The sequence below is a fragment of the Branchiostoma belcheri genome, unplaced genomic scaffold, assembly GCF_001625305.1.
Source record: "Branchiostoma belcheri isolate BF01 breed outbred unplaced genomic scaffold, Haploidv18h27 scaffold12, whole genome shotgun sequence".
NCBI classification, from domain to species: Eukaryota; Metazoa; Chordata; class Leptocardii; order Amphioxiformes; family Branchiostomatidae; genus Branchiostoma; species Branchiostoma belcheri.
Window position 1 is genome coordinate 4311008 of NW_017802602.1, and position 27387 is coordinate 4338394.

The window sequence follows — 27387 nt, forward strand, 5'->3', positions numbered from 1 at the left end:
TACAAAATGTTTCTCATCTTCGATTCTTCCTAGATCACAGTACCGACATATTCATGATATGAAGCCATCCTGCACAAGACTCAGACTCGCCTGTATGTTGTCGCGTTTCTACTATTAATGATATCTTTCGCACGAATGGGATTCACTGGTTCGGCTTGGTTGTAAACATTATTGCCAATCGCGTGGATGCTTGTTACCGTCCATACTGTGTGTACAACAGACTGTTTTGCTGTGCGTGTTTGACTGTACATGTATTGTAATAATATCTGGCGTCTCACGGACCAGGTAGACCTTTTTGATACTCAGTCAAATATGATACGCCAGAAGGGCTTCAAGGGAATGCTACATCGGAGTACATCCTGTTTGTCATTTTTCATTTCAATCAGAATCAAGTCAAGAACATGACCATATTTTGCCAGGCAGGTTGCACTTTTGGTTTTAACATCTACACGGTGAAAGCGAGAACTATTTGGTTGTGCAAGAGTTCCAATATAAGGTAGTGTTTTTTTGTCTTCTTTACAAAGTCACATTATTGTGAATGTCAATATATATATAAGTAAAAGAGAGGGAAGCTATTGATGAAGAAAAGTTCTCTGCAATATATAGTCGATACTTTACTTGTGTGGAGCTAAAATATATAAAAGGGAAATAAGGACAGACAACATATCCAATATCATTTGTAAAACCATTATTTTCATAAGCTTGAAAAACAACGGAAAGCCGTAAAAATCACATTGGGAATGCTTGGGACACTAATTATCTAAGGCTGAATTTACAACAAAGTTCTGCTGAAGTTATAACTCATTTACAAACTACTCCTTTGCAAATTACATTAGAAAGGACATCGATGAGTGATACAGATTTTCAACCAACAGATAAAGCTAAGAGTACCCCTTGATTTTCAAAATACTTGCAGGCAAACAAAAAAAAACACAATATATTATTACACCTACATCTAACAAATTCTAAACTTACAATATCAAGGATACAAAACAGTACTTGTAAGTAATAAACAATATTCAAGTTATAAAAGAGTATAAACTTACTAATGTTCCCACACTTAAAACGTGTATATGTACATTAGATTCTTTTTCATCTATTAAATTTCCTTCAAAGTACTCTAAATATGACTATCATAATAGCTTGCCGGTGCATGCCATGCTTATATGTATGTTAGATGACTCTCCATTTGATACATACAGGTTTATATACAAAATTAAAATTACACGGGATTGAAAATTACGCCTTTTTGGTCATTTCAAGTTCCTATTGATATCATACTACATGTACAAAAGTAATCCACAACCACGGGCTACGTCGTCCTAGATAATTGCAGCGTACATGATAGATAAGGCCTGTATGGAGGCAATAGACAGTGTCAATGTAAATTAGTACATCTTTGAAATTGTACATGGCAACTAATAGATGAGGCCACTGTCAGTCACTACTTTACTTTTGAACCGCACTGATTGCATTCAAAAGTCTGTTGATCAAATTCAGCAATTAGTGAATCTGACACGTGGGAGAGTGGACGCGTCTAGAGTCAGTCATTCAAGCCACAGACCCTCAACAGGTTTTGTTGCGACTCTTCCCAGTACTTGGACTCCAACAACCTCTTCTTGTACTCTGCTGCTTTGTCAAATTCTGCCTCAGAGTATTCCAAGGTGTCTGTGATCTTCTTTGCCCATTCTTTTGCGTCGTCTCCAATGTCAGACTCCCTCACGCTGGTTTTCACGATCCTGTGCCTCATATCTGGATGGCATTTCTTCTCCTTAATCAAGTCCTTGATCATGTCTGCCAGCCCTGACTTGTCAGAGATGAGTACAGGGATGCCTGCTGCGATGGCCTCCAGACCGATCAGTCCGAACGGCTCGGCACGGGACGGCATCAGGACCAGGTGAGCCTGCTGCATGTCCTGAGCGATGTCCTCCTGGGTTCCACATGGCAGCAGGGTGGGTTTGATCTTACCACTGTGCAGGTTCTCCTCCAGGATTCTCTTGCTTGCTTCCCAGTCATCTTCATCTATCCCGCGAACACACAATCTGACGTTTGTGATCTTCTCTGTAACGTCCCCCATGGCCCGTGCTATCAGGTCATGGCCTTTCAGCTTGTCCACTTCGGTCACTCTCCCGACAGTCAGCACGACTTTCTCCCCTGCTCCTGGTCTAACAGAGATGGCTTCAAACACTGGGGATGGTCTTGGGAGAAATAAGAAGTGCTGACGTGTTTTGCTGTCTTTAAGCGCTATGTACTTCGTCTCGAAGTAGTCGTAAATTCTTCTTCCCAAGGAGAACACGGCATCTGCATTCTTTGCATCTTCGAGGATGTCTTTCATCTTCTTCCTTGCGGCCAGCGATTTCTTAGATCCCTTGTAGTATTCCGTCTCTTCTGGCATGTCGTGGTTGAAAAGGACCAATTTCGCGTTTTGACAGCGGCTCTCTTGTATGTTCTTTGCGGCTCCACTTGTGACATCTACATGACCCACAATGCACTTTAGATCCTGTGGTATGCCTGGGTAGCGATTGTTGTGGTCAAAGGTTATCCATTCCAAAGATGGCGTCCTCTCGTCCCTGGGATTTCGAACAGGCAAATGCAAAGTGACACCATCCTCTGTGGCACACCTCTTGTCTTCTTCAGATGCTTGCAAAGCTGTAACATGAACTGTAGCACCATGAAGTTTTAGAAACTTCGCCACCTGACGGTTCGTGGTGGAGGTGGTGGCGGAGGTACCTCCATGGGACGTGCCGTACGTATCGTTAACCATCAGAACAGACGTGAACTCTGCAATTCAAAAACAATGTAGGCGTGTCACAATAAGATAAATTGATTTCGAGTTGTAACTGGTAAAATGCAAGCGAAATGAAACCATACTTGCTTGAATATCCATTTGATTAAAACGATTGTTGCTCCAACATTTCTGAATTTCTTATTAGCTGAATATCTATTTCGGTTTCTGTGTCGTATGTACGCAATTTAAAAAAAATAATAATTAGACCAATAATTTTTGTTAAAATCTTTTTCCGGACAAAACATTCTCTGTACATATTTATTTTTACATTATGCATGATTTCATCCATACCTTGCTTAGGTCGCTTTACCGGGGGGCCAACATGCCGAGTTTTGGCTTTCCTCTTTCCACCTGTAATCAATATAAGATTGTTAAGAATGTAGTGTTATCCATATGATTCCCTTTTCTTGTTTGACGTACCGTCGTACGGAATGATAATTCTCAGGCAAAGGCGATGACGCATTTAGAATATGATACAAAATTATCATGTTACATCTGACCTTTCTTATGTTGTATCTTGGACGCCTTGGTCATGGTGACAGTGCCTTCCTTCTGCTGAACCTGACTTGTCTTCCCCTCATCTGCAATGGACATACGATAAGAAAAATGTTTACAGCTTAAATAAAGGACAATTCATAGTTAGTGGGGTGCACAAAGGAGTTCAACTTCGTTTTTTCTCTGTATCATACTTTTCATTATCATACACAAATAACCAGTACAGGAAAACAAGAAGCCAATGATCTACCTTAAAATGGAAAATATTATTTAACTACAAGTCCCTTTCTTTGGTTGTATTTGGGACGCTCTACTCATATAACTGGCTATTTTGTTTCAAGATCAATTTTGTGACTTGTCTTTCTTTTTTAACTAGTACCTTATACGCTTGCTAGTACATACATCAAAACAGCACCTACCTTGCAGAGAGTGCAGGTAGACATGAGCTGAATTTATCCCACAGATGGGGTCATTTACTGGTTCACCTGCTTCTGACAGTAATGTGAAATGGACTGCTCCTTCAAACTTCCCCTTTCCTATCTGCGGATCTCGCAGCTTCAGTCTGACCGAGATTCGGTTACAGTTCGCCGGCGGGAAGACGAACTGAATACCACGCGGCTCCGGTGGAATGTCACGTGGATCTCCAATGACGTCCTCTTCCTCACCAAACCGCGCACGGATTCTCTCCTTCTTGTGCATGGTGACCTCTTGTCGGAACGGCGGTGGTGTCTTAAAGTTATCTGCTCTGAAATACTCCGTGACTTTTTTGCCCTTCTCGATGCACAGCAGATGAATGCGCTTGTCGTCTGTCGTTGCTTCATTGGGACTGATAATAAGATGCACTTTGTCGTCACTGTACCTTGTTACAAGGACTTCTATAGCTTCAGTTGCCTCTTGATTGGCTGCCTCGTCCTGCTTTTCTGTACTTGTATCAGAAGAGGTGGAGGCTTCTGCAGCGTTGTCTTTTTTCTTGGCACCGACAACGCTAAAACAGTTGAATTTACGAAAATAGATTTAACATATTGTTTAACCAATAATTACTTGGGTCATCTTAGTTTTCAAAAATTACTCGTGTTCGATGTTTTATTGATTTTTTTATCAAGATAAGTGTTTTACCTGCAAAAGTGACACGTTGTGAAGGTGATCGTGTCCTTGTTCTCCCGAACCTCGGTGCTTAATATCGACCACTGATGGCCATCAGTAGACCTTTTAATCAGGATGGTTCTGCCCAGGTCACAGGTGCTTTTCCATGTCCAGGGCAGGGTGACAGTGACGGGCTTTAGGAAGTCTTCCTCAGTGTCTAGGTGCACGGTCATTACCGGTGTCACAGCTGAGAAACTGTTTGCCATGGTCCCATCTATGGGCAGCATATCAACCTATCAAATTTTGGAAAAAGAGTATTGAATAAAAGCCATAATGTAGATCTAGATAATGATAATGTAAGTTACATTTGGATTGAGTATTACATAGAAAAACATTGTGTCAAAAGATTTACTATAAAATGATCGTAATTGGTGGCTTGCCATTTCGTCGACGTCTTCTCCACCAATAACAGAGACATGTCCAGGAAACAAAAAAAAAGTGCTATTATTTAAGCTTTGGTTTCCTCTACTTCGTCAAGAAGACCAAGCTGTCGCTAGGAAAGATTCCTAGGTCGGTCTAACTATCAGACACAATAAACAAGCCCGCATACACTACAGCAATAGTATCTCAATTCAGACGGAAACAAAGACTATCGTACCTCCAAAGACATGGACCTTTTCTTCTTGACGCATCCTTTCGGAAAGAAGATAGTGACACCATCCTCCACAACCGTGCATCCTGCAGCTGTGATCTGGCGTGTGTACAGCACAACAGAAGACGACGCCTGTAGAAACAATACTGTGTTAGTTATTCTGTCTGAAAACAAAGTAGACTTTCAAGAATTATCGTGCACAATGATCATGACTACCAATATGAACGCACCTTCCTCAGGATTTGCACAGCAGTGAGACTGATTTTGGTACTGGACAGTGGTTCTTCAGCCATTGGTACTTCTGTTGATGCCATATCCAACATCCCCGCACAGCGCCTGCCGAGCACCTCTAGCAAACGCTCTCTGGTTCCTTCAGGGTACGCGAAGACCGGGAAGACCAGGTTCTTGTTCTGTACACAGAATTCGTACCCGAGCGTGGACCAATGTCTGCTGTGGAGAGTCTGGGGTGTGATGATCGGTACGACCATCCTGACGTTCCGTTGGAGAAGATGGTGCAAGAGTTTGTCTGTGATGATTTCTCCTGGTTCGATGACGTCTTCAGACACTGTTACACCGTACCTGCTGGACGATTGGACTGCCTGTTTCAACAGTGGCTGGGTGAGCTTGTCATTGTAGTCTCCGATGTGTAGGAGAACAATTTCGTTCCCTGAGAATAAATGTGAACATTAAAATTCTAATGCATGAACAAAGTGTCAAACAAACAAGCTGTTAAACATGACAAAGCATCATGGAAGGAGGAAAATAAATCAGAGGCGTCAAACTAATGCCAGGGAAGACGTACCTCTCTCTTCCCTGGGGAACATGGGTGCTCTCTCAGGCAGACAAACGTCCAAGGACGCTCCCAGCAAACGACGGCACATGTCTCCGGCCCTGTTGACGGTGGCAACCAACTCTTTGAACCTGCTGACGGATGTTAGCTCGTGTCTGATCCGATCACACTGCGCCAGACTCAGCCCTCTGCAGGTCTCCATACAGTCCAGGACAGGACCGATCGTGTGGACTGCGTCTGGGTTCAGCGTCGGCTCTATCATCACGGGTCCGGAACCACCTGAGTTTTCTGCATGTGTAACATGTTTTATCAGTAACGATTTAAAACACTATTTCAAGAGTATGAACTAGACAAAATCAGACATCTGAATGTTTTACCTGCACAGAACGTTGTCGTATCATTTCTGCCACGTATCCAGACATTGATGAAGTCTTCTGGAAAACTGTGATAAGAACTATCAATTAGTCACATATGGCTTACTGACAGTGCAATGTTAGGGACATACAAGACATGCGAATACCTTGTGTGTTTCAATAAACGTGCAAGAAGAATGCTATGCTTATCAAATGAAATGGTTTGATTCACTGAAAAATTGAAAATATAACCGGTCTCACCGACTGGATCCCGTTGCCGTTTCTTGCTCGATGTCAGACAGTGGGTAGAATACTGGTGTTCCTGTTTCTTTTTCTGACTCCTCCCCAAAGCACCAGTCATACTGGATGGACGGGATCCACTTCTCCTTGATCTCAAAGAGACAACTGCTGAGGAACTTTCTAACAGGAAGGGCCTGTGTGAACACTGGCTGATCTTCAGCTTCAACCGACAGAAGCTCTACCTTCAGGTAATGCTTCACTTTGGTTATCACGAACTGTTGCTTTTCATCGTCGGTAGGGAAGCGACCGCAGCCGGCGAACACGTGGGACTCTTGAAGACCGAACCTTCGCACACAGATGGCTTGTAGACGATAGAACATGCCACTTGGGAGGAACATGTTGTCGAATACGACATACAGAGGATGCTGGTATCTCCTCATGTGCCCAGGATACAAGGTGCTGTCGTCAGGCTTTGTGGCCAGTAGAGACGGTACGAAGTATATCTCTTCTTTCTCAGGATCACCTGAAGTGTCATCAAACCCTACGATCGACGTGGCGTTGCAGAGGAGGTAGTACTTTTCCATCAGTCGCTTCAGGAAGTGTTTGTGCCGCAGTAGGAAGGGTTTCTGAATCTTCTGATCTGCTTTGGACCAGATGATTGTCAACAGCCTGTCACTGAGGATGCCTTCCGTCTCCAGCCTCCTCCACATGTCGGTAACTTCCCCATCCGTGCTCCTGTCCTGTTGGTACTCCGGGACGGTGATGATGGTCTTGAAGACGTCAATCATCACCTGGGGTCGAAGGGCCACGTGATCACGGAGAACGGGTTCGTTGATGAAGATGATGTCACCAAGGTCGTGTAGGAAGGTCAAAATGTCGGCAACATGGCTGTCGTCCGTGATGCCCACGTCATCACTCCGGGCCAGATCGACGACATCTTGGAAACGGCAGAATGGGTCGTCCTCTCTCCTCTTGTCCATCAGTTTGGACTTCAGATGAAGCCAAGTCATCGGCACCTCCTGGCCCATGAACCACAGACCCTTCGCCACCTCACGGAGGTATTCTCGGAGCTCGTCAATGTCGCTGTTTTCCTCGTTGAAGTTGTCGATGACAAATATCTTTGGTAAGACGTGTTTAGCGGCTGCCTTACCGCGGATGTGATCACGTATGTCTTTCTTATACTCGTCGATGTCCGACTAAAAGATGAGAGCACAAATTCATTTTAGGGACTTCAACGTACTGTTGATCAATCTGAGAAAACAACCCAAGGCTGAACCTTGCAGCCAATGATATTAACTACACGTTTTAGGGCAAAGATAAGCTAAGACCATTCGTAGACAAGAAACCATTCCCCATACCTCATCGACTCTGTCCTTGTGCGTGAGGACCAAAACGACACGCGGCTCTCCTGTCTGCTCCCGCCCGTGCACCAGGGTGTGTGTGCGGACTGAGTTCAGCCAGTGGTCCAAGTAGTCTGGGCAAGTAGAGACGTCTTATTATTTTTGTGTACGAAATTATCTTTGCCTAATCATTTCAGCTTTTCAACGTTACAAACGTTTATGCGATTTCAATTATCAGGTTCAAGCTTTGAAGTTGATTGTCCTCACATGGATGTTGTCACTCAGCCCGACTGCATTGTCACCACGTAGGTTTACAGTTTAAAAAAAAAAGTACCTACCTCCTCCAGTTACGAGGTTGTCCGCTGCCGCCTTGTAGTCCAGATCAGGAACTGGGTCGGACAGCTTCTGCAGCAGTGACATGACCAGGATGTAGATCCCGCGGTACGTGAAGAAGCACTGGTGCGAGCCGTAGTACGTGGCCTGGCCGCCGAAGTCCCAGAGGGAGAGACGCGGGTGTTCGGCTGTTCCAAGCTGCTCCTCGGTCACGCCACCTTGGAGTCGCTCCTTGGCTTTTTCTAAGACATCATCCGGTATGTCTTGTGTTTGCTGCCGAACCGTCTCGTCACTCTGAAGTCGCTGTTGAGCTTTTGTTTTGACATCATCCGGCATGTCTTGTGTTTGTCGTGACCTAGTCGTGACCACACTTTCTTCTCTCCCTGCAACGAAAGATTTGTCTTGTTTAATCTATCTTACTTTAAATCTTATTGCCATTCATTCTTTTGCATCTTTTCTGTAGAGACCAATTACTACATTTGCAAATAGTTCCTTGGCTCAAAGACATACATTTACAACAAAGAACACCGTATAGTGTAAAGCAACCAGTTCCTTTTTATCTTCTATAATGTACATTTCTTACTTGTGAAAACATCTATGCTCACCTTCTTTCTCATCTTCTTCCTCCAGTTTTTGTGTCTGTTGACTTTGCGTCGGCGTCTCGTCCTTCGGTGGTTTCTCCTGCTGCGTTTGCAAAGTCCGCTTCCTTGTCGTTTTTTGTGCTTTTCCTGAGTTTTATATAAACACGAGAAAGTCAGTGAGATATTATTGCCCCTTCATCTCTATGTGTGTGTTTCTAGATGACGCATGGAAACGATTTAGAGGTGCCAATTCTCGTGTTCTGTGCATACATTGTAGATTAATGTGGGAAAAATTGACCGTTGGTAATTTTTGTTAATTGTCTAGAAAACCCTGTTTCTTTTGTTTCGGCCCGTAACCTTTGACACGATCACATGATACGCCATTCGACTTGACGGTACGCGGGTGCCGGTCTTGCTTTTGTTTGTCTCTTCATCTGGTGTTTTTGCGAATATGGAGTCTGATCGTGAGAAGAAGAAGAAGAAGAGACGATGTTCCGTGTGTCGGCTACCAGTGAAAGGACCCGGGACCATACGGCCGTGGCAGGTGCACTTTTGAGCGACCAGAAGGAACCTCAGATGAAGACTTTTTCGGACGACAGCGGGGTATTGCTAACGTCCAGGAGAAGATCAGAGGCCTTCGGCAGCACAGTAAAGTTCCGGAGCTAGTGCGTAAGGCCTGGTCGGACAGCCTCTCGGAAGACGCGGAAGAGGAGGTGAGGTTGGCTAGATCATACAACCTAAAGAAATCGTCGGATTACGGCGGAGAGAAAGCCAGCGTTCGAGCAAGAAGTGAACCCCCTCCCCAGGTTTCTCGCCAAAACGCACGTGATCGGAGCAGGGAGTATGCACAAGGGAAAGACCAGCCTGACATACGAGACCTGAGAGAATCTAGGAAATTGGTCAAAGAGGTGGACAAGGCTTTGGACGACTTGTTACATCCAGTTACAAGCCAGGAGAGGAGGATCAGCGACAAACGCCTTGACGAGAGCGACTTTGATTCAACTTCAACATCATCACAGACTGAATCGGGGCGGTCGTCCGACACAGAGGAGTCAGCTTTAATACACAAGAAAACCAGAGAGGCGCCGGCGTCGCAAGGGGTCGCGTAAGAAGAAGACCGAGGCTAGGGATCCGCCCCAAACGCTTTCATCCGACACAACAGAGTCAGAGTCGGGTTTCGTGAGAAAACCAGACAAGCGCAAGCGTCGCAGGGGGTCGCGTAAGTAGAAAACCGAGGCTAGGGATCCGCCCAAACGCTGTCATCCGACACAACAGAGTCAGAGCTGGGTTTCGTGAGAAAACCAGACAAGCGCAAGCGTCGCAAGGGGTCGCGTAAGAAGAGGAGCGCTACTAGGGTCGGCGGCAGGAAGAAAGAGAAAGGCAAACGCTCCCGGCGCAACTATGACTCAGACACATCTTCGTACGACTCCCGCTCACGTTCTACGAGGCGACGTCGTGCAGGTAAGAGCGGTCGTAACCGTACTATTAATGGTTCGGGTACACGTCGGGTCAAAGTTGATTGGCCACAACATCGGGTGCATTTCCCGGGATATGGTAAAGAAGGGGGCGTGACTTATGACGAGTTATCCCTACCCATGTTTGTGCACGGCTATGTTAAGAATGTTCTCGATCGTGATCGTGTATCTACGGACGCAGATCATAAGTTGGTTCACCTAGCAGATCTTATGTTCGATGCTGTCTACTATGATTGGGTTGCAGTACGGGAAGTTCACGCATCTTTACTGTATGGGATGGAATACGGATCGCTCGCATGGGGGAACCGCGGTGCCTTTGATGCTATCAGGGAAAGACACTACCGAACACAGGCTAGGGTTGCTCGGGGCAACGCGGGCAACGCGCCGAGGGCGGGGCTTGTGAAAGAGGCTCGAGTGTCGGCAAGCAGACCTCGCTACTGTGGCGAGTTCCAGACCGGGTCCTGTTCTCTACCCTCCGGGCATTGGAGCACACGATGGAACGCCCCACTGCTACACGTCTGTAGTGCGTGTTTGATAGTTCGGGAGATTCAGGCACCGCACCCGAGTCAAGAGTGCCAGCACAAACCACGGCCATTTCGGGGCCCGGCAGACAGAGCAAATCGCAGCTTCGGTAACTCCGCCCACTTCTCCCAGGGACCCGGCCCCGCACGTGGCGGCACACAAGGCGATCAGGCTACATGAAGAGGTATCGGCATTTAATGTTCCTAACTATATTGGCGCTCGTAGACCGGTGGACTCAAATCTGAATATACATACCTGGAGAAAGTTACCCAAAGATTACGAGCACAAGCATATAGTGGATTATTTGGATTTCGGTTGGCCCATCAACGTTCAGGAAGAACTCTATAGTCCGCCTGCAGTTTTGTATCCTAAGAATCATAAGTCTGCCACAACGTATTCTTCACATGTTGATCATTTTCTTTCTGAAGAGCGTCGCCTAGGTGCCATAGCGGGACCGTTTCCAAAGAACCCTTTTTCGTCCCCAGTGGTTTCTTTACCATTACAAACAGTGGAGAAACGGAACAGTGATAAGAGGAGAGTAGTAGTGGACTTTAGTTTCCCATTTGGCCATGCATTGAATGAAGCAGTACCTAAGGATACTTATCTAGGAGGCACGATACAGTTGTCTTACCCATCAGTCGACACAATGACTCAAATGATTTTGAATAAGGGACCAGGTTGTTTGTTATATAAGACAGATTTAAGGAGAGCATACCGGCAGTTGCCAGTGGACCCTAAGGACTACAAATATCTATTGTACAGTTGGAGAGGTGATTTCTATGTGGACACTAGATTAGTATTTGGACTCAGATCATCAGCATACATTTGCCAAACAACGACTTCAGCCGTCACTTATATTCAGCGGGAGAAAGGTTATGATGTGTGTAATTACTTAGATGATTTCGGAGGAGCGGAAACTCCATCTTTAGCTGATGCAGCGTTCGCAGATTTACAGAACATACTCACACATTAGCTGGTGTGTTACGCCGAAAGGCGGTTATACCGGCTATACAGATACAGATACAGATACAGAACACTTTGGGCAGTCTTGGCTTGGAAGAAGCTCCAGAGAAGGCAGTGCGCCCTACTACGTGTATGACATTTTTAGGAATCGATTTCGATACAGTGTCTATGACTAGACGCGTTCCACAGTTCCGGTTAGAAGAGATTAGACTGCTTGTTAGTGCGTGGCTGGACAAGAAGAAGGCCACTAGACGCGAACTCCAGTCCCTGATCGGTAAGCTCGTTTTTGTCTCATCCTGTGTGCCTCCTGGACGACTGTTTATATCACGTATGTTGGAGGCATTGCGTTCACTACGACGGAACCACCATAGACTTCGCTTGACACGGGATTTCAGGTTAGATCTCAAGTGGTGGCAGCGGTTTATGGATTCATACAACGGTGTATCGATGATGGTTCCAGACATTTACAGCGACCCTGACGAGTTGGTTATGACAGATGCCTGTGCCACGGGGTGCGGCGGTTTCTCCAACGGTCAGTTCTTCCATTGCGAGTTTCCCGAGCGGACTTTGGAACAGTTTGGATCAAAGATACACGACGTGCTTGAAATGTTAACAATTGTAGTCGCGGCACGGAAGTGGGCACCCCAATGGTTTGGACAGCGAATTTTGGTACACTGCGACAACATGGCATGTTTGCACGTATTAAACTCCGGCCATGCTCGTGATCGGGAACTGTTGCAGTGTGCGAGGGAATTATGACTGTTGGCTGCCACATTTGAGTTCCAGGTGAAGGCCACACACATTCAAGGTTCCCACAATCGGATTGCAGATCATCTTTCGCGATGGCACATGTCAACGTATCACTCTCAGCAGTTCAAGAGTCTCACACGACACCAGACCACTTGTGAGATTCCGGTATTCCAGGAAGACTTTATCTTGGAGTGCCCTTATTGACTGTATGTTAAGGTTCTAATGCATTTGTTCTGTTCTGTTTGTTTGTTTGTTTGTTTGTTTGTTTGTTTGTTTCAGCCAGCAAAGACCTTACATTACTGCGAGACCGAGTGCGTCAGACTAAACGGGCAGACTTTGCTGAAGGAACTTGGGGGAACTTGAGAACACATTTACAAACCTACATGCTGTTCTGTACGTTCTACGGTTTGCCGCCCTTTCCGTCAACAGTAGACACCCTGGAGACTGATGCTGAGTTTCTCAGTCGTTCCTTTCGGGCGCCATCATCAATTGCAAACTATATCAGTGGTATTAAAACCTTTCACATTCTGTTCGGACTAGACACCGCGGCTTTCTCGTCTATGGATCTAGCCCTAGTGTAAGGGGTCAGATCCGGGTTAGAGGTCCCCGGACAGTCCTCTCTAGCTGTGATGAATCCGAGTGAAAGACAGGAGCCTCCCAAGTTCGTTCGGATGGTTTATTGAGTTCTCGCTGCAGTCCACAGTAGTCAAGGGATGAGTGGCAGGTGGATAGGGATGGGAAACTCCCTTCACAGCTCCGCGCAGAGCCCGGGGGAAGCCCAAGTTCGGCGTCTGAGGCAAGAGTTGTTGGCCGAGTCGCTAAGGGCTCCCCGTGTTTCCGACTCCGCGGAAGCCGCTCTCTCTCTCTTTCTAACAGTTTTTCTTCTTTTATTTTCGAAAACTTTGGGTTCCTCCCATCACCAAATTTGTCTTTTCGGATTATAAATTCAAGAACGGATTGGATAAAATATTTCAATTTGGATATCAGCAATCAACTTTTTGAAGGTTTTCCGCTGAGATATAGCGTGCCGAGATGTGGAATCAAAGCACGTTTCTTGCCAATAACCTCCACCTTAAGATTATTTGTTAACCTTTTAGGTCAACGTACCCGGGTTCACGTCCTTTTTGTGAACCGGGTCCCGACGCTGTACACCCCTCCAAATATAACATTCCAATTGTCAATATTTTTGATACAGCTAGTTTGTTTATAGGAAGAAATCGACATATAGGCCTAACCACATACGGAATGGGGAGGTAGGTTTCCCTTCCGGCCTCGCCTGCCACTCGTCTTACAGTCACAACATAGTTGGATTTCCGGTGCAATACTAGTGACTACCAAACCTTGCTGTGAGTAATTACCGGTTGCAGACTGTCTAATTCCGGCACAGAGGGCTGTCAGATTAGCTTGACAATAACACCAGGCTTCTATCAAGCGAGGTACTGTGGTTGTAAGGTCGACACCAGAAATAACTGTGCTCTTGAAGGTGACATACCGCAAAGGAACTGAGATATACATTGAGGGGTAACAATAGTAGACATGTATTACACAACTAGGTGGGAAAACATATCAATCAGAGTGTAGGACTAGATCGCAATCGAGGGGTCTCCCTTACACTAGTGCTACGTGGACTGAAGAAACAAATGGGACATACGCCACATCAAAAGCTGCCATTCACCCCAGAAGTCTTACTCAAGATCCATGAACAGTTAGATACCTCGGACTCGTTTCAGGCAACCATATGGACAGTGATTCTTTTAAGTTTCTTCACATTTCAGAGAAAATCATTCACTATGCATGATTTTGCTGTACATAGAGGAGTTTTGCTGATCAGAATTAGATGGTCTAAAACATTACAGTGTGCTGAGAGAGTATTGCACTTTCCCGTGATGGAGATCAAGAATTCTCCTCTTTGTCCTGTATCGGCATACTGTAATATGGTTAAGTTGAATCGCAATTTTGATACTATCGCAGCTTTTACGAGACCACATAGATCAGGATTTGTACCTTTGACTCAGAGTGTTTTCGATAAGGCTTTCAAGCAGATCCTGATTAGAGCAGGTTTAAGCCCAGCTAGATACTCACTACATAGTGGACGTAGAGGTGGTGCCACCTTTGCCTTTCGTTCAGGTGTTCCTATTGACTTGATTCGCCTTCAGGGTGACTAGGGTTCGGACGCCTACTTGCTGTATCTGAAAGTTCCCTTAGCCACCCGATTAAGTCTATGTTCCAGAATGGTGACTAGCATTCGTAAGATGGCTTTGTAGTACTAGTATCTTATACCACATCGTAGACCACTAATAGATGGTTTTGTTAGGAGACAATGTTATTGTTACAAGTTGACCTATGTGTTTAGGTCCCTTTAGTTTGTTGCGCATGTTCTTATATGATTCCCTATTAGTGAACTATTGTAAGAAGTAATGATGGTTGTTAGCCTGAATAGTTTGACAGCAGTTATACTGTTATAAGTTGTAACAGTTCATATTTTTGAATTGTTGTTATATTGTTCCTTCCTGGGATGGTACGAGGGGTGTTCAAAAAGTTCTCGGCCTCACCTAGAAAATAAAGGTCAAACTCCTATTCTTTTGTATAGCTGTATACTATGACGTCTTACATCACTGCACATAAAAAATTCAAATTTTTGTATTCATTAATGAGCACGTGACGCCCCGTGAAAATGGGGTCGGTCAGGGCAAAATCACAAAATGGCCGCAACAGAAGCGTGTGCTGTGATCAAGTGTATCGAGTGTGTCTCCTAAGGACATCCATGAAGACATGGTCAAGACACTTGGTGATGACTCCCCTTCTTATTTAAATATAAAGAACGGGGTTACTAGCTACAATCGTGGCAAGGAGAGCACAAAAGATGAACATAGGTCAGGATGCCACAAATCAGCACCACGGACAGTCCAGTTGAGGCTATCCAACACATGGTAGTGAATGACAGATGTGAGACTGTCCAACATGTAGCAGGTAATTTGGCCTGTGTTATGAATCAGTTCACAATATTTTGTCGAACATCTTGGGGATGAACAAACTGTCTGCATGGTGGGTGCCTCGAATGTTTTTTGAACATCAGAAGTTAAACAGGCTGGACATTTCAAGGAACGAATTCAGTCCAATTCATGCAGTTTCCTCAAAACATTTGTCACTCAAGATGAGCTGGGTTCACCACTTTCACCCCGAATCAAAACAACAGAGCAAACAATGGATGAAGAATTTTTCCCGCCCCCCAAAGAAGTTTTAGCGAGTTTCGTCCGTTGACAGGGTTTTTGCCTCTGTTTTCTGGGACAGTAAGGAAGTAATCATGATTAACTACATGTTAAGGGGTTAAAGCATCAATGGGGAGTACTATAAAACAGAATTACGACATTTGAGGGCAACGATCAAAGAGAAAAGGAGAGGAAAGCTCCGAGCTGGCGTGATGAAAATGCACCTGTCCACACAACACAGGGGTCAGCGACAACAGCAAACGAATTTGGGTTTGCAGTCTAACCCCACCCTTCCAATTCACCTGACCTAGCACCCTTGGACTTCTACCTGTTTCCTAAACTCAAGTCCCACTTACGTGGTCAACGTTTTGATGGTAATGATGACGTCATCTATGCGGTATAGGCCTATCTGGGGGGTCCAGATGCAACCTTCTTCCACAAGGAGAAAACAAAGCTGGAATATCACTGGACCAAGTGCATTGCAGTTAGAGAGGACTATATTATAAAATAGTTTAAGAAAAATTTTACTGCCCTGGCGTTTTCTAGGTGAGGCCGAGAACTTTTTGAACACCCCTCGTAACCCCAAAGCAATGTTCAAGTATGATATCATAGGAAGCTAAAGAGAAAGAAAAGGAGTAGGTGGTGGTTTTCTAAAATTTATAATAACTATGTTTTGCAGTTTGGCCGTTCCTTTGGTGTTTGTTTCGGAAAAGTCACAAATTAAAGCTTTTCCCTTTTTCCGGCCAAACTGTGTCTGATTTGTCTTATGTTCCCCGAGTTTTTGTAGGATAATTAATAAAACGTTATGATTCTAATTTTCAAAAGCATTTTCGTTGTCCTGACTGTGTGCGTTGCCCTGTACATGTGTATATCATAATAAAAAGTTTAACTTTATTCCAACACACAGTTTATAGAGAGATCAAATTTTCAGCGACCACTGTCGCCTTCATCAGGATAATTAATGACCAATCACTTCACAACGTTATCTCGCGAGAGTTACGGTTAACAGACTCGTGACATTATTCACACGAGATTTTACTTATACGTGACGTAAGCAATTGACCTCTCTGTATCAATTGATAATTTGATCTCTCTGTAAACTGTGTGTTGGAACACAGATGAACTTTCATGATTATGTGCATATTATGTCCATTGATATGAAAAAGTGATATTGGATACCTGTAGACTTTTTCCTGACTGCTCCTTGGGCCCCTGACGATGTCCGGGTGCGTGGTTTGTCCCGTTCTTGTTGTTCTGCCAATCGTTCTGCCATAGTTTCCTTGAATTCGTCTGGCTCCTCTGTAAGCAATAGGTGCCAAATACCGTATGATTCGTTGTTACAGCTGAGACCCGTTTGGCAATTTCATCTTAACTATCTAGACCGGGGAGGGGCTAAAAGTTCCCGCGCCAACTTTGATGTCACATAGCGTCTGAACGGCTAGAGCTACAACGGCCAAATTTGGTGACTTTCCCTAGAGTGTTGTTGGCAACGATTCTGTATTTTTGGAATAAGATAATGATTTTTTGGGTTTCTGGCAGGCATTTTTTGTAAAATTTAGTAATTTCCGTTTCAACAATAGAATTTTATGTTTTTGTCAAGTTACACATGGTTTCTAATATTCATAACATCCCATATAATTTAATGTAAATGTTGTCATTAAAAATGCATAATTTATGCTAATTTGTGCAAAATGATCATGTATCATTGCATGACACGTACTTATGGGCCCAAACTCTCTAAGTAGCAAGAACTATAATGTCTTGCCAGGTGATAGATATTAACATATTTTTTCGGACCTTTTGCCTTCCGCCAAGTCTTGGTCTTCACGCTGGGTGAAATCTCGATGCCGTCTGTTATCGGTTCATTCTCCACAGCCTTCTCTCCTGTCAGCCTCCTGACGACACACGTCTTCCCGGATCTGAACTGACCAACCACGAGCCCGCGCACGCTGTGCACCGGTCGCGCCCCCTGGCGGCAGGCCTGGGAGTACAGCTGCTGCATTCCAGGACCCCGCAGCTGTATTTCGAGTGGAACACTGCTGTCTCCTGGATGAGAAGATTTTAAAATTTTATCAGACATTTATAATTGTATCACTTTACTTCTCGTGCACTTACGTAAAGCTGACGTCTGAGATAGAATGATCTACTAAGTCAAGTATTCAACAACTTAAATGGTTGTGTGTTACACCTTACCCGTTTTTGCAGACATCCCTAAGTCTTCACGATGTCCCGTGACGTTCTCAGCCCCCATGTCATCTGTGGGGAGGCTCCGCTTACTGCCGCCCTTACTCCTACGATAGTTGCCGATGAAGTTCTGAAAAGCATTACAAATGGCATGACTGTTAACCAGGATGATACAACGAAACAATGAATCACAATTCAATTGAGGCACAGAGTACGATTTCATAAGGCTCTTGCTACAGAAAATTTACGAGTTACACCAACAATTCCAGCTTAAGCTCCTCTATCAGCACAAAACGTTTCAGCCTTTAGTGAGATAAGAATCAACTGATTAAGCTCGAGGGATCAACCAGTCATCACAAAGACACACCTTCACTTGGTCAACTGTTTTCCCGCTCTGCTTAGCTGCTTCTTCTATCAACGGACAATCCTTCTTCGCCTCGGTCATTCCGCTTTCTTCATAGAACCGGACGAGTACAGGATCGTAGCCTTTCTTACGTGTGGAGACTTCCTGTAAACATGCACACGTGAAAGTGAGTTTTGTTTGGTATGAGGGCGGTTCTACAATTCTTTCTGAAACACTTTAGTCATTGCAGCAGGCTGAAATTTGACATTAATCTGTACATATACACGTACATGTCTCTATAGATAGATCACATGCCTTCCAACCTCCCTCGTAGCACCGTGTCGTAACGAAATGTTTCTACGCAATTTTGATGATAGTCATAATGCGTCTCTCTCCAGCCTGCCAAGCAGAATACAAAAATTCTAAGGAAAACTAAAAAAATACTAGAATGCGTACCAGGGGATATCATCTTCAACTAATAGTTTAATATCATCAGCAGTTGTTTGTGAACCGACATGATTGACAAGAAATTTACAGTCATCTCAGTCATATTCTTTAGACAAGAAATTTACAGTCATCTCAATCATATTCTTTAGATATAATGCTTCATGATTTTTGCATCATGTAAGTTTTGAAGCGACTCACATTATTCTGTTGTCGGAGAAGCTTCAGTATTTCCTTTCTACCACGAGTGATTCGTTCTTCATCATCTTTGTTGTACGGATCAGCGTTACTGATGTCCTCATCTGCAGCGATATCCTCCGCCGTTTGACCATACTGGGAATGAACATGCAGTGAATTATAGCCTTATGAATGTTGAAATATTTGAAATAAACACGACTGAATGAGTAGACAATATGTATTATGCATCTCAAACATATACAGTACACAGTATATAGTACATGTAAGTATGTTATACCATGTAGGAATATCAGACAGAACAAATCGTGATTTGTGTTAATTCCAACAACAGCTTCCTCCTTGCCTCGGACCGTAATGTATGTAGTATCATCATCGTGATGTATGTACATCACGACTGAATGAGTAGACAATATGTATTAAGCATCGAAAACATATACAGTAGGTACAGCAGCAAAGCCCATGTCTAGAAAGAAATTGGTTCGTGTCTATGTGATACCATGCAGGAATATCAGAACACATCGTGATTTCTGTGTTTCTTCCAAAACAGCTCCCTCATTGCCTCTGGCAGTAGTGTATGTATTTAAGTGGATCATCATTTTAAAAAAAGTCTTACTTTTGGTTTCTCTCAAAAAGAAGTAAAGCCAGTATTGTATTTCTGGATTGGTGGTCAGTTATTTACCAGAGAAGCCGAATAACCGACTGACCTCGTTCCTGAGACCGGCATCAGCCCCGTGCTGCAGCAGTATTTCCGCACACTTGGGGCGGCCCGATCTAGTTGCGTCATGGAGGGGTGTGTCTTCCTGTTGGGGCATTGACAGTGCAATTTTTCATCCTTAGTATGGTCAAATAGCAACCTCTTATGAATGTATATATTTACATCACTCAATGACTCCTAGCTCGCTTGAAACCATTCCCTACCTTTGCCATTCATACTGATTGTTTCTAATTATGGATAATCACCGTAACATTGCAACTTAGATCCTTCTGACATTTTTTGCACAATATTTTTCAATTTAGTGTCTTAATCAGGTCATCGACCACTGGCTTTTTTTGCCATGCGATGGCGTAGTTACTTCCGCATTCGTTGCGTTTTGCTGCGGTGTCATGCGTTGCACGAAAATAGCCCCAAATTGTACATATAGTATATGTACAATTTGGGGCTATTTTCGTGTATACAGAGCACCATATGCATAATACTGTATGTGCAACCCATGCTTTATGACACCAAAAAATGTATGATATATTCCGACAGTTGATAATATGCTGTATAGCCCCATGCGTTCCAATCCGTACCAGATTCATGTTGGCAACAATTTAAATTGTAGTCAGCAAATAAACCACTAAGTAAGAAGATTGAGAAGATGATGTCAAATGTTACAAGATGATACAGAAATATTTCTTGTTTCACGGCGATCAGTCTACCTACCCGATAGCCCCGTGCATTCACATCTGCACCAGCTGTCAGTAAAACTGATACAGTTTCATGGTGGCCATGCCAGGCTGCCCAGTGCAGGGGAGAGTATTGCTGTAAAATACATCAGATGGTCTTCAGCATGACAATAGGTCGGAAACTGCTATAGAGCTATACAAATATGCAATTCGTATATTGTTGTGTGTTGGTGAAATTTTTGTGTTATATTTTAAACAGCAAATGCTATGTAGACAAGGAATGCCAAATCTTACAAAATAAAGACAAATATGTCTTGTATCAATGCAATAAGTCTACCTACCACATAATTTCGTGCGTTCACATCTGCACCAGCTGCCAGTAAAACTGATACAATTTCATGGTGGCCATTCCAGACTGCCTCGTGCAGGGGAGACTCTTGCTGTAAAATACATCAGATGGTCTTCAGCATGACAACAGGTCGGACAAATGTGCAGTCCTCTGTAAAAATGAAAGCGTCCCCAACGGAGAAACGCCCACCGGACGCCGTCCCTGCCCGTCTTTAGCGGGAAACGGCGTCCTGACCGTCCCAACACAGTTGGCAGCGTCCACAAATTTCCCCCGGACGGCCGTCCCAGAAATTAGCGACGGCACCCCGTCGCTCCCAGCCCGTCCTGAACCGTCCGGCATGGAAACGGGCGTTTATTAATTAATTGACAACAGCAACGGCCGGCACTGACGTGCTTCACGATGTTTCCCAGGGGGGTTTAGGCTTCTAACGCACATGCGCCAAGTTTGAAGGCGCTAGATTTAACGGTCACCGGGCTGGCTGGCGAACACGTCTGCTGCTCAGTCGACCTCAGTTTTTTCCATTTTGTTGGATTGTCTGCAATTTTGGAGGATGGATTTCAGTCATACGAGCAGCTATATCTATCGTCGACGCTGCACACAAGTTTGGGCATCTCCAGCGACTGACTAAAATGTCAAACGAGGTGTTCCAAGAATGTAAACAGCGGCCGCCAGAATTTTGGGTGTACCGAAGCAATCTGTCTCGGCGATTCTTTTTCGAGGATACTCGGTAAGTGGACAAGAATTTTTCGTTGTCAAATGTTACAAGGGAACTGTGTAAGACAGTGTTACAATTGCCACAACAGAACATTAGTTAATTCCAGGGGCTGCTGAGAAGTTTGCGGTTATATTTTGTTCGTCCTCCCCGAGACTGCCCTCCCCACATAAATTTTGTCACATGCGCCGCCGGGCTGATAAAGGAAATTCAATGTTTTAACGCCGAAAAATAAAAAGACGCACACGAACGATTTGTAGAATAATTGTGTACAATACCTGCTGTTTAATAAAGAACGATGATGCCGTAAAATGTACACGTCATACACAAAAAGAGACTCGAAGTCCCGCACACAAGTTCGGCCCGGGAAAGTCCTGACGTCACGGCTGCCATCTACAAACGCAACCGTCAATGTTGTTTTCATACAAAATCTTCCAAGACGCACAAAAACTACGTAGAATATAATAATATACTATACGAATTTTAATGAAGAAAGACGATTATGTTAAAATGTCCACTTAGGCAATGTTTGCACTTGTAATTTTCTTACACCCTCGCCCTTTATGTTTGTGTGCGCTCACAATGGTGGATTACTGTTGTCGCATGTTCACCGCTGTTTACAGCCGCTGTTCAACATTTTGTTACTCTATATTCTTGAAGAAAATCTTTTTCGTTTGATCATGGTATTTTGTATTTACTTCACTTGTATTTACTCACGGCTCGTTACGGCAACTGTTACAATGTGGGCGGCCGTTACTTGTTGATTCGATGCCAATCTGCAATTGTTTTCAATATTACTATATCGGCACCTTCTGTCACGGGACGCCGTCGGAAACGCCGTCCCAACCCCGTCGGAGCGGCAAGATCAAAATGTCCACAATGACTGAGCACCCCCCAGAGACCCGTCCGGCCGTCGGATACGCCGTTTGGACCCCACCTGTGCCGTTCCAAGCGTCGCCCGGCCCCGCCCAGGAGCCCGTCCGGCAGCCCGTCCGGCAGCGCGTCCAGCAGCCCGCCCGGTAGCCCGTCGGAAACGGCGCCCAAACGCCTTAAGAAACGCCCGGACGCCGTCGAAAACGGACAGTTCTGACGGCGTCCCAGGCGTTTGAGGCGTCCTGGCCCGTTTCTGGCCTTTGTCCAGGCGTCCGTAGTCCCCGTTTACCGTCAGGGACGGGCAGCCGTCCTAAACAAACGGCCACCACAAACGGGCGTTTAAACGGGCGTTTCTCCGTCGGGGACGCTTTCATTTTTACAGAGGGTTATTTTGTTGACAATTCTAACAGAATTCAGCAAGTAACCCGTTATGTAAAAGATGAATATCAAAACATAAAAATGTTTCGGAAATAGAGTAGTCAGTCCACCACCGTTATCGTTCCGTGCACATCTGCACCAGAACAGACAAAAGTGCCCCTTGAATTGTTGGTTACAGTGTTTTTGTTTGTGATATTTTAAACAGCAAATGTCAAATCTTACAAAATGGCACAAAGATAGTTCTTGTATCACAGCAATCAGTGTACCAACCACCATGTTCTGTGCGTTCACATCTGCACCAGCTGTCAGTAAAACTGACACAGGTCTCGTTGCATTGGGCAAAATAAATTTGTCAGGCGTCGCGGCGCAAGCTGTACGACACGTTTTTATGCGTGTAAACAGAAAGAACGAGGCATTCGGGCAGATTCGGGCTACAAGCATGCAAAAGAAAGGTACAACGAAAATAAGACCATAAAATTAAGTACATCTAACTAAGAAACAAGGACGCAAACACCCGGAGCAGCAGGGTCAGGGTTCATGTGACGCAGCCCGCCGCAGCAGCGGCACGCAGCGGGAGCCACAGTCCCTGTGTGTAAACTGAAAAGTCTCCTAGGCGATTTGGCGCCCGCTGCGCGTTTTGACTCTCGACAGATTTATTTTGCCCAGTGTAAACCGGGCCACATGGAGGGCATTATAGGCTGCCTGGTGCAGGGGAGAGTCTTGCTGTAAAACACATCAGATGGTCTTCAGCACGTCAACAGGACAAACAAAAGTGCACTTGTGTTGGTAACAGTTCTAAGGGTAGTCAGTACTTAAATTGCTATGTAGAAGATGAATGTTAGATCTTACAAAATATTTCTTGTAGCACAATAGTTAGTCTACCTACCCCATTGTCCCGTGCGTTCACATCTGCTCCAGCTGTCAGTAAAACTGATAAAGTTTCATGGTGACCATACTCGGCTGTCAGGTGCAGAGGAGTCCGATGCTGTAAAACATATCATTTCGGGCTGAAGTAAACTGGTAGAAGTAAAATTGGAGCTGCTGAAGCTACTGGTACAAATGTGAAAAATTCCAAACATTGCTTTGTTTTGTGAAATGTTACGGATATGTTACAGACAAACTGAAAGCTGAAGACGGGTGCAGCGACCAGTGCGGCCTTGCCCTTCCCATCTGTGTCTTTTATAAGCGTTTTGCCCCTCCTGCCTCTTGATTTTCAATGCACAGCCTTAAATGCTTCATCACCATATATAAGCAAAATGACGAAAGACATGGCAACAAACCCAAGGGCCAGTAGCATCAGGGTTGACTCCCTCCGCTAACAGCTGCTTCACTCTGTCAGTGTCTCCTTCCCGTGCAGCCTCCCACAGCGCCTATAGCGGCGGCAGACAGGAACAGGAGAAACAACTGTCAACACTCAGTCAGTCAGAACAACACTCAGCATGTGAGAAGATTTAACACCTATCCCTTCATTTATCCGCCATACTGATATTTCACTTCCTTTCATGTCTCTCAGTGTAAAGTTATAAAAAGATATATAATTTATCCTCCTCTATTTGTGCATAGCTCACATATGTTTATTGTTTATTTCAGACTCAACGGCCCATAGTATACGTACAGACACCTAACAAGACACGTGTGAAACAAGAGTTCCACGATCTCATACCTTCGCCAAATGATGTTAACCCTTGTGGTGGACGAATTATACAAAATTTCTAATCATTGATTTTGTAAATAAGAGCCTCATTTGCATGGATCATATCAGTTGATCATATTCTCCACCCAATGACAGCTTTATCTTAACAAAAAGGCTACTATAGCATTTCCTCATAAATTATGCAAATGAGGACGTGATTTGAATAAATTATGTTTATTGATGTTCACCTTCACTTAACTTCAAAATGTGGCAAGTATGAAATTCCCAGCAGTTCAACTATGAAATTATAAAAATATGTCATTAATTATGCAAATTAGGTCCTCATTTACATAATCTATATCCTCAGATGTTTTTCTCGTTCTCAAGTAGATGTCAAGTGTTTTATAGTTCTATTATCGAAGCAGATTTATAGAATTTCCTCATTAATTATGCAAATTAGCTCCTGGTTTGCATAATTGTCATCTGATTATGTCAAGCATCACTTCAACTACCTACATACCAAAAATCACGACAATCCGTCAACCTGTTTTTGAGTTATCCTCCTTCGAAAAATTTTAACAAAGGCACCTGCAGTTCCAGAACAAGCCGCTAGGGGACCCAAACTCATGCCACTTCTTCCCTATCCCAAGAGCTATCTGCCATTAAAAATTCATGACCCTAGCATGTCAAGATCACGAGATATCAAAACCGGAAGTTCTGCTGTAGTACCTTGGAAAGCCGCCAGGGGGCCCAAAATCTAATCGTTTCTATGTCTTATGAAGACCTACCCACCTACCAAGTTTCATGCCAATCCATCCACTGCTTCTCGAGTTATCTTGCTAAACCACACACACACACACACACACACACACACAGACAAACGCTACTGAAAACATAACCTTCTTGGCGAAGGTAAAAAAACCCATCAAAGTTTGTACAGATAGACGTAACAAGGCTGAGGCAATAAAAATCATTGCCAAGGCGACGACTGAATGATATATATTATTTCATGTGGTGGAGCCAGCAATCCACATCACAATTATAAGAAAAACAGATTTCCCTATCTTATAAAGATATGCACGTAGTGAAATTTACAGGCTGGGTGGAGGAGGTGTGGTGCAATATACCAAATACATGTATAGGAGGAATCAGTCGTTCTTCTCCAGCAGTATAGATTTTATGATGACATACTTACTTACTTTACTTTGGTCGAGTTCTCGCTCAAACCAAACTTAACCATCCTCCACTTCACTCTATCCTCCACCAGAGACTGGATTGTACGTCTGATCTGAAGTTGCATGTTACTCCTTGGACTTGTTTGACATTTTGTGGGTCCCCAAAGGACAGATAATTTCTTTTCTCTGTGTGATCTGTTTGAATAAACCCACCCCTACCAGGCTTAAATGTTCTTGGGGAGGGAATGTCAGATTCCTGATCAAGTGCTTTTTACCAAAGACAGCTGTGGTCTCTGTCCATGGTCCATGGTGTGGGGAGAAGACAAATGACCAGTAATTAATCATGCCAGGCAACTGGATGGGTGGCACGTGGGCACCGGGTGTAAGTTACCTGCTTGATCCAAAAACCACATGGCCGAAGGCTACCTCAGAACCAATTCCCTAGGGAATGCATTCGTGCAATTTTTGAAATTCTTTCAAAGCGATCGTAGTACTTGCACAATGCCTCCGCCCCAAAGGCGTCGCCAAAAAAGACTACCGAGCTGTCCTGCCGCAAGGAGGCCACCTTACGGTGGGCGGACCATCTACATCAGGCTAGAGGAAAAGGCCTGTTATAGATATACACCACCATATGCAATGTGGGGCTTGTCTGTGTGTTACATGTACATCACTTCTATTTTTAAAATGTTTTCTTTACTCTACCTCCTCGTCTTCAACCTCGTCCTCCCAACTCGACTCTCCAGACCCGGACTTCTCTGACCCGGACTCCTTGTCTTCCTCCATGTTCTCCTGTTCTCTTCCGTCCATGCCTGGTCTGACCCTACAGATAGATACACACCACCTGCCTAGTGACACCTGTCGTAACTAAGACTAGATGAATCTAGTACTTTCCTGTAGCGCAAACACAGACCCACAAATATATAATTTCTTTCCCTAAATAATATTATGGTAGTGGAACAGACCGAGCATCATGTACAGCGCGCTCAGTATAAACCTGATTTACAAACATGGCCTCTAAAGCGTTACCGAACACTGTATATTAAAATGCACCAACAAAGGAGCGATAATTTCAAAGCCATACATAAATAGCGTCAATACTGTCTAATTCAATCAACATCAACAGTTTATCTGTGTGCTAAAGGGCTGTGGTAAAAAATTCTTTAGGACCCGAAGGACTCTCCAGAACCCGAAGGCTGTTAGTTCTGACGTCACAAGACGTACAGGTGAGTTCTCAAAGTTAGTTCACACCATAACCGTTTTCTACCTAGCTAAGGAGTCCCCTCTCTTCAAGCAGGCCACCTGTCCATGGTGACCACTTTTTCTCGGTCCAAAAATTTTCCCCATTGACACAAGCATTAAGCAACCTGTCCAAGGTGACCACCTGGCCAACGCGACCGCGACCACCCTGAATTGGGTCCGCTCAAGGCCTGATACCTGTCCATGGTGACCACATCATTTTCGTTGATGTTGATTATTGATGATAACTAATGAAAAATCATGGAGAAACCAGCCAGTTTGTCTTGATTACTGGATGATGTTTTTGTTCGATGTAAATCGTTCCATGTGCCAATCTCCCCACACGCATTTACAGCATTTGAGATTATAACATCTAGGCTTGCAAACCATTTATGCCTCAGTCATGTTGTGAGGCGACCCTCTTCAAGGAGACCACTTGTCCAAGGTGGCCACTTTTCTTTGGTCGCCTGGGTGGCCGGCTTGGACAGGTTTGACTGTACACCGAATAATAAGATCGCGCGGAAGTTTCGCCAGTACACGCCTTATTTACAATCGTAGCATCTAAAGCGTTTCTAAATACTGTAGATCAAATTGTTCCAACAAAGGAGCGAAAATATCCATTTAGTCACCATCATAGCCATCAAAACATAGCGTCAATACTTTCTAATTCACTCAACAACAAGTCTATTTGTGTGCTAAAGAAATATCATGCTCTAATGCTCTAATCTCTGTCTTTGTAGTCCATACCTTGCTAATGATGGGAAGGGCGGCACCTCATAATCTTTGCTCTTGTTTTGACGTGGGTCAGAGTGCACCTTGACGTCAGTTTACCAACCTCGATTCGTTTGTACAAACCAACAATGATTAACACGTCACGCGGACGTGCCGAGGGGGCGGTG

General features: G+C 44.4%; 2 protein-coding genes and 1 pseudogene across 2 annotated transcripts; 1 reads left to right on the top strand and 2 right to left on the bottom strand.

Moving 5' to 3' along the window:
* Positions 1-1114: 1114 nt before the first annotated feature.
* LOC109462707 lies at positions 1115-20262 on the bottom strand. The gene is made up of 20 exons (XM_019759266.1): positions 20170-20262; positions 19448-19543; positions 18747-18878; positions 18126-18266; positions 17768-17888; positions 17372-17620; positions 16754-16873; positions 8680-8802; positions 8080-8457; positions 7760-7875; positions 6423-7597; positions 6186-6250; positions 5821-6096; positions 5249-5685; positions 5025-5150; positions 4400-4659; positions 3703-4268; positions 3289-3369; positions 3080-3139; positions 1115-2781 (listed from the first exon to the last, which is right to left on the bottom strand). Exons 4-20 carry the CDS (start codon positions 18201-18203, stop codon positions 1544-1546), a joined length of 5469 nt encoding a protein of 1822 aa, XP_019614825.1. The 5' UTR covers positions 18204-18266; positions 18747-18878; positions 19448-19543; positions 20170-20262; the 3' UTR covers positions 1115-1543.
* On the top strand, positions 9006-10878 carry LOC109462806 (annotated as a pseudogene).
* Positions 18708-26059, bottom strand: LOC109462708 (tankyrase-2-like). Its single transcript, XM_019759267.1, has 4 exons — positions 25955-26059; positions 23725-23814; positions 19448-19543; positions 18708-18878 (listed from the first exon to the last, which is right to left on the bottom strand). The coding sequence occupies exons 1-4, from the start codon at positions 26057-26059 to the stop codon at positions 18708-18710; spliced, it is 462 nt and encodes a 153-aa protein (XP_019614826.1).
* Positions 26060-27387: the final 1328 nt, after the last annotated feature.

Coding starts and splice junctions, on each gene's coding strand:
- LOC109462707 (XM_019759266.1), bottom strand. CDS start 18,203: ATGACCGAGGCGAAGAAGGATTGTCCGTTGATAGAAGAAGCAGCTAAG. Junction 8,803..16,753: donor AGTCAGGAAAAAGTCTACAG/GTATCCAATATC, acceptor TATAAAACTCAG/GAAAAGCACAAAAAACGACA. Junction 4,660..5,024: donor AAAGGTCCATGTCTTTGGAG/GTACGATAGTCT, acceptor AAAATTTGATAG/GTTGATATGCTGCCCATAGA.
- LOC109462708 (XM_019759267.1), bottom strand. CDS start 26,059: ATGGACGGAAGAGAACAGGAGAACATGGAGGAAGACAAGGAGTCCGGG. Junction 23,815..25,954: donor ACGAGGTTGAAGACGAGGAG/GTAGAGTAAAGA, acceptor CCGCCGCTATAG/GCGCTGTGGGAGGCTGCACG. Junction 18,879..19,447: donor ATGCCGGTCTCAGGAACGAG/GTCAGTCGGTTA, acceptor GTTCATTCCCAG/TATGGTCAAACGGCGGAGGA.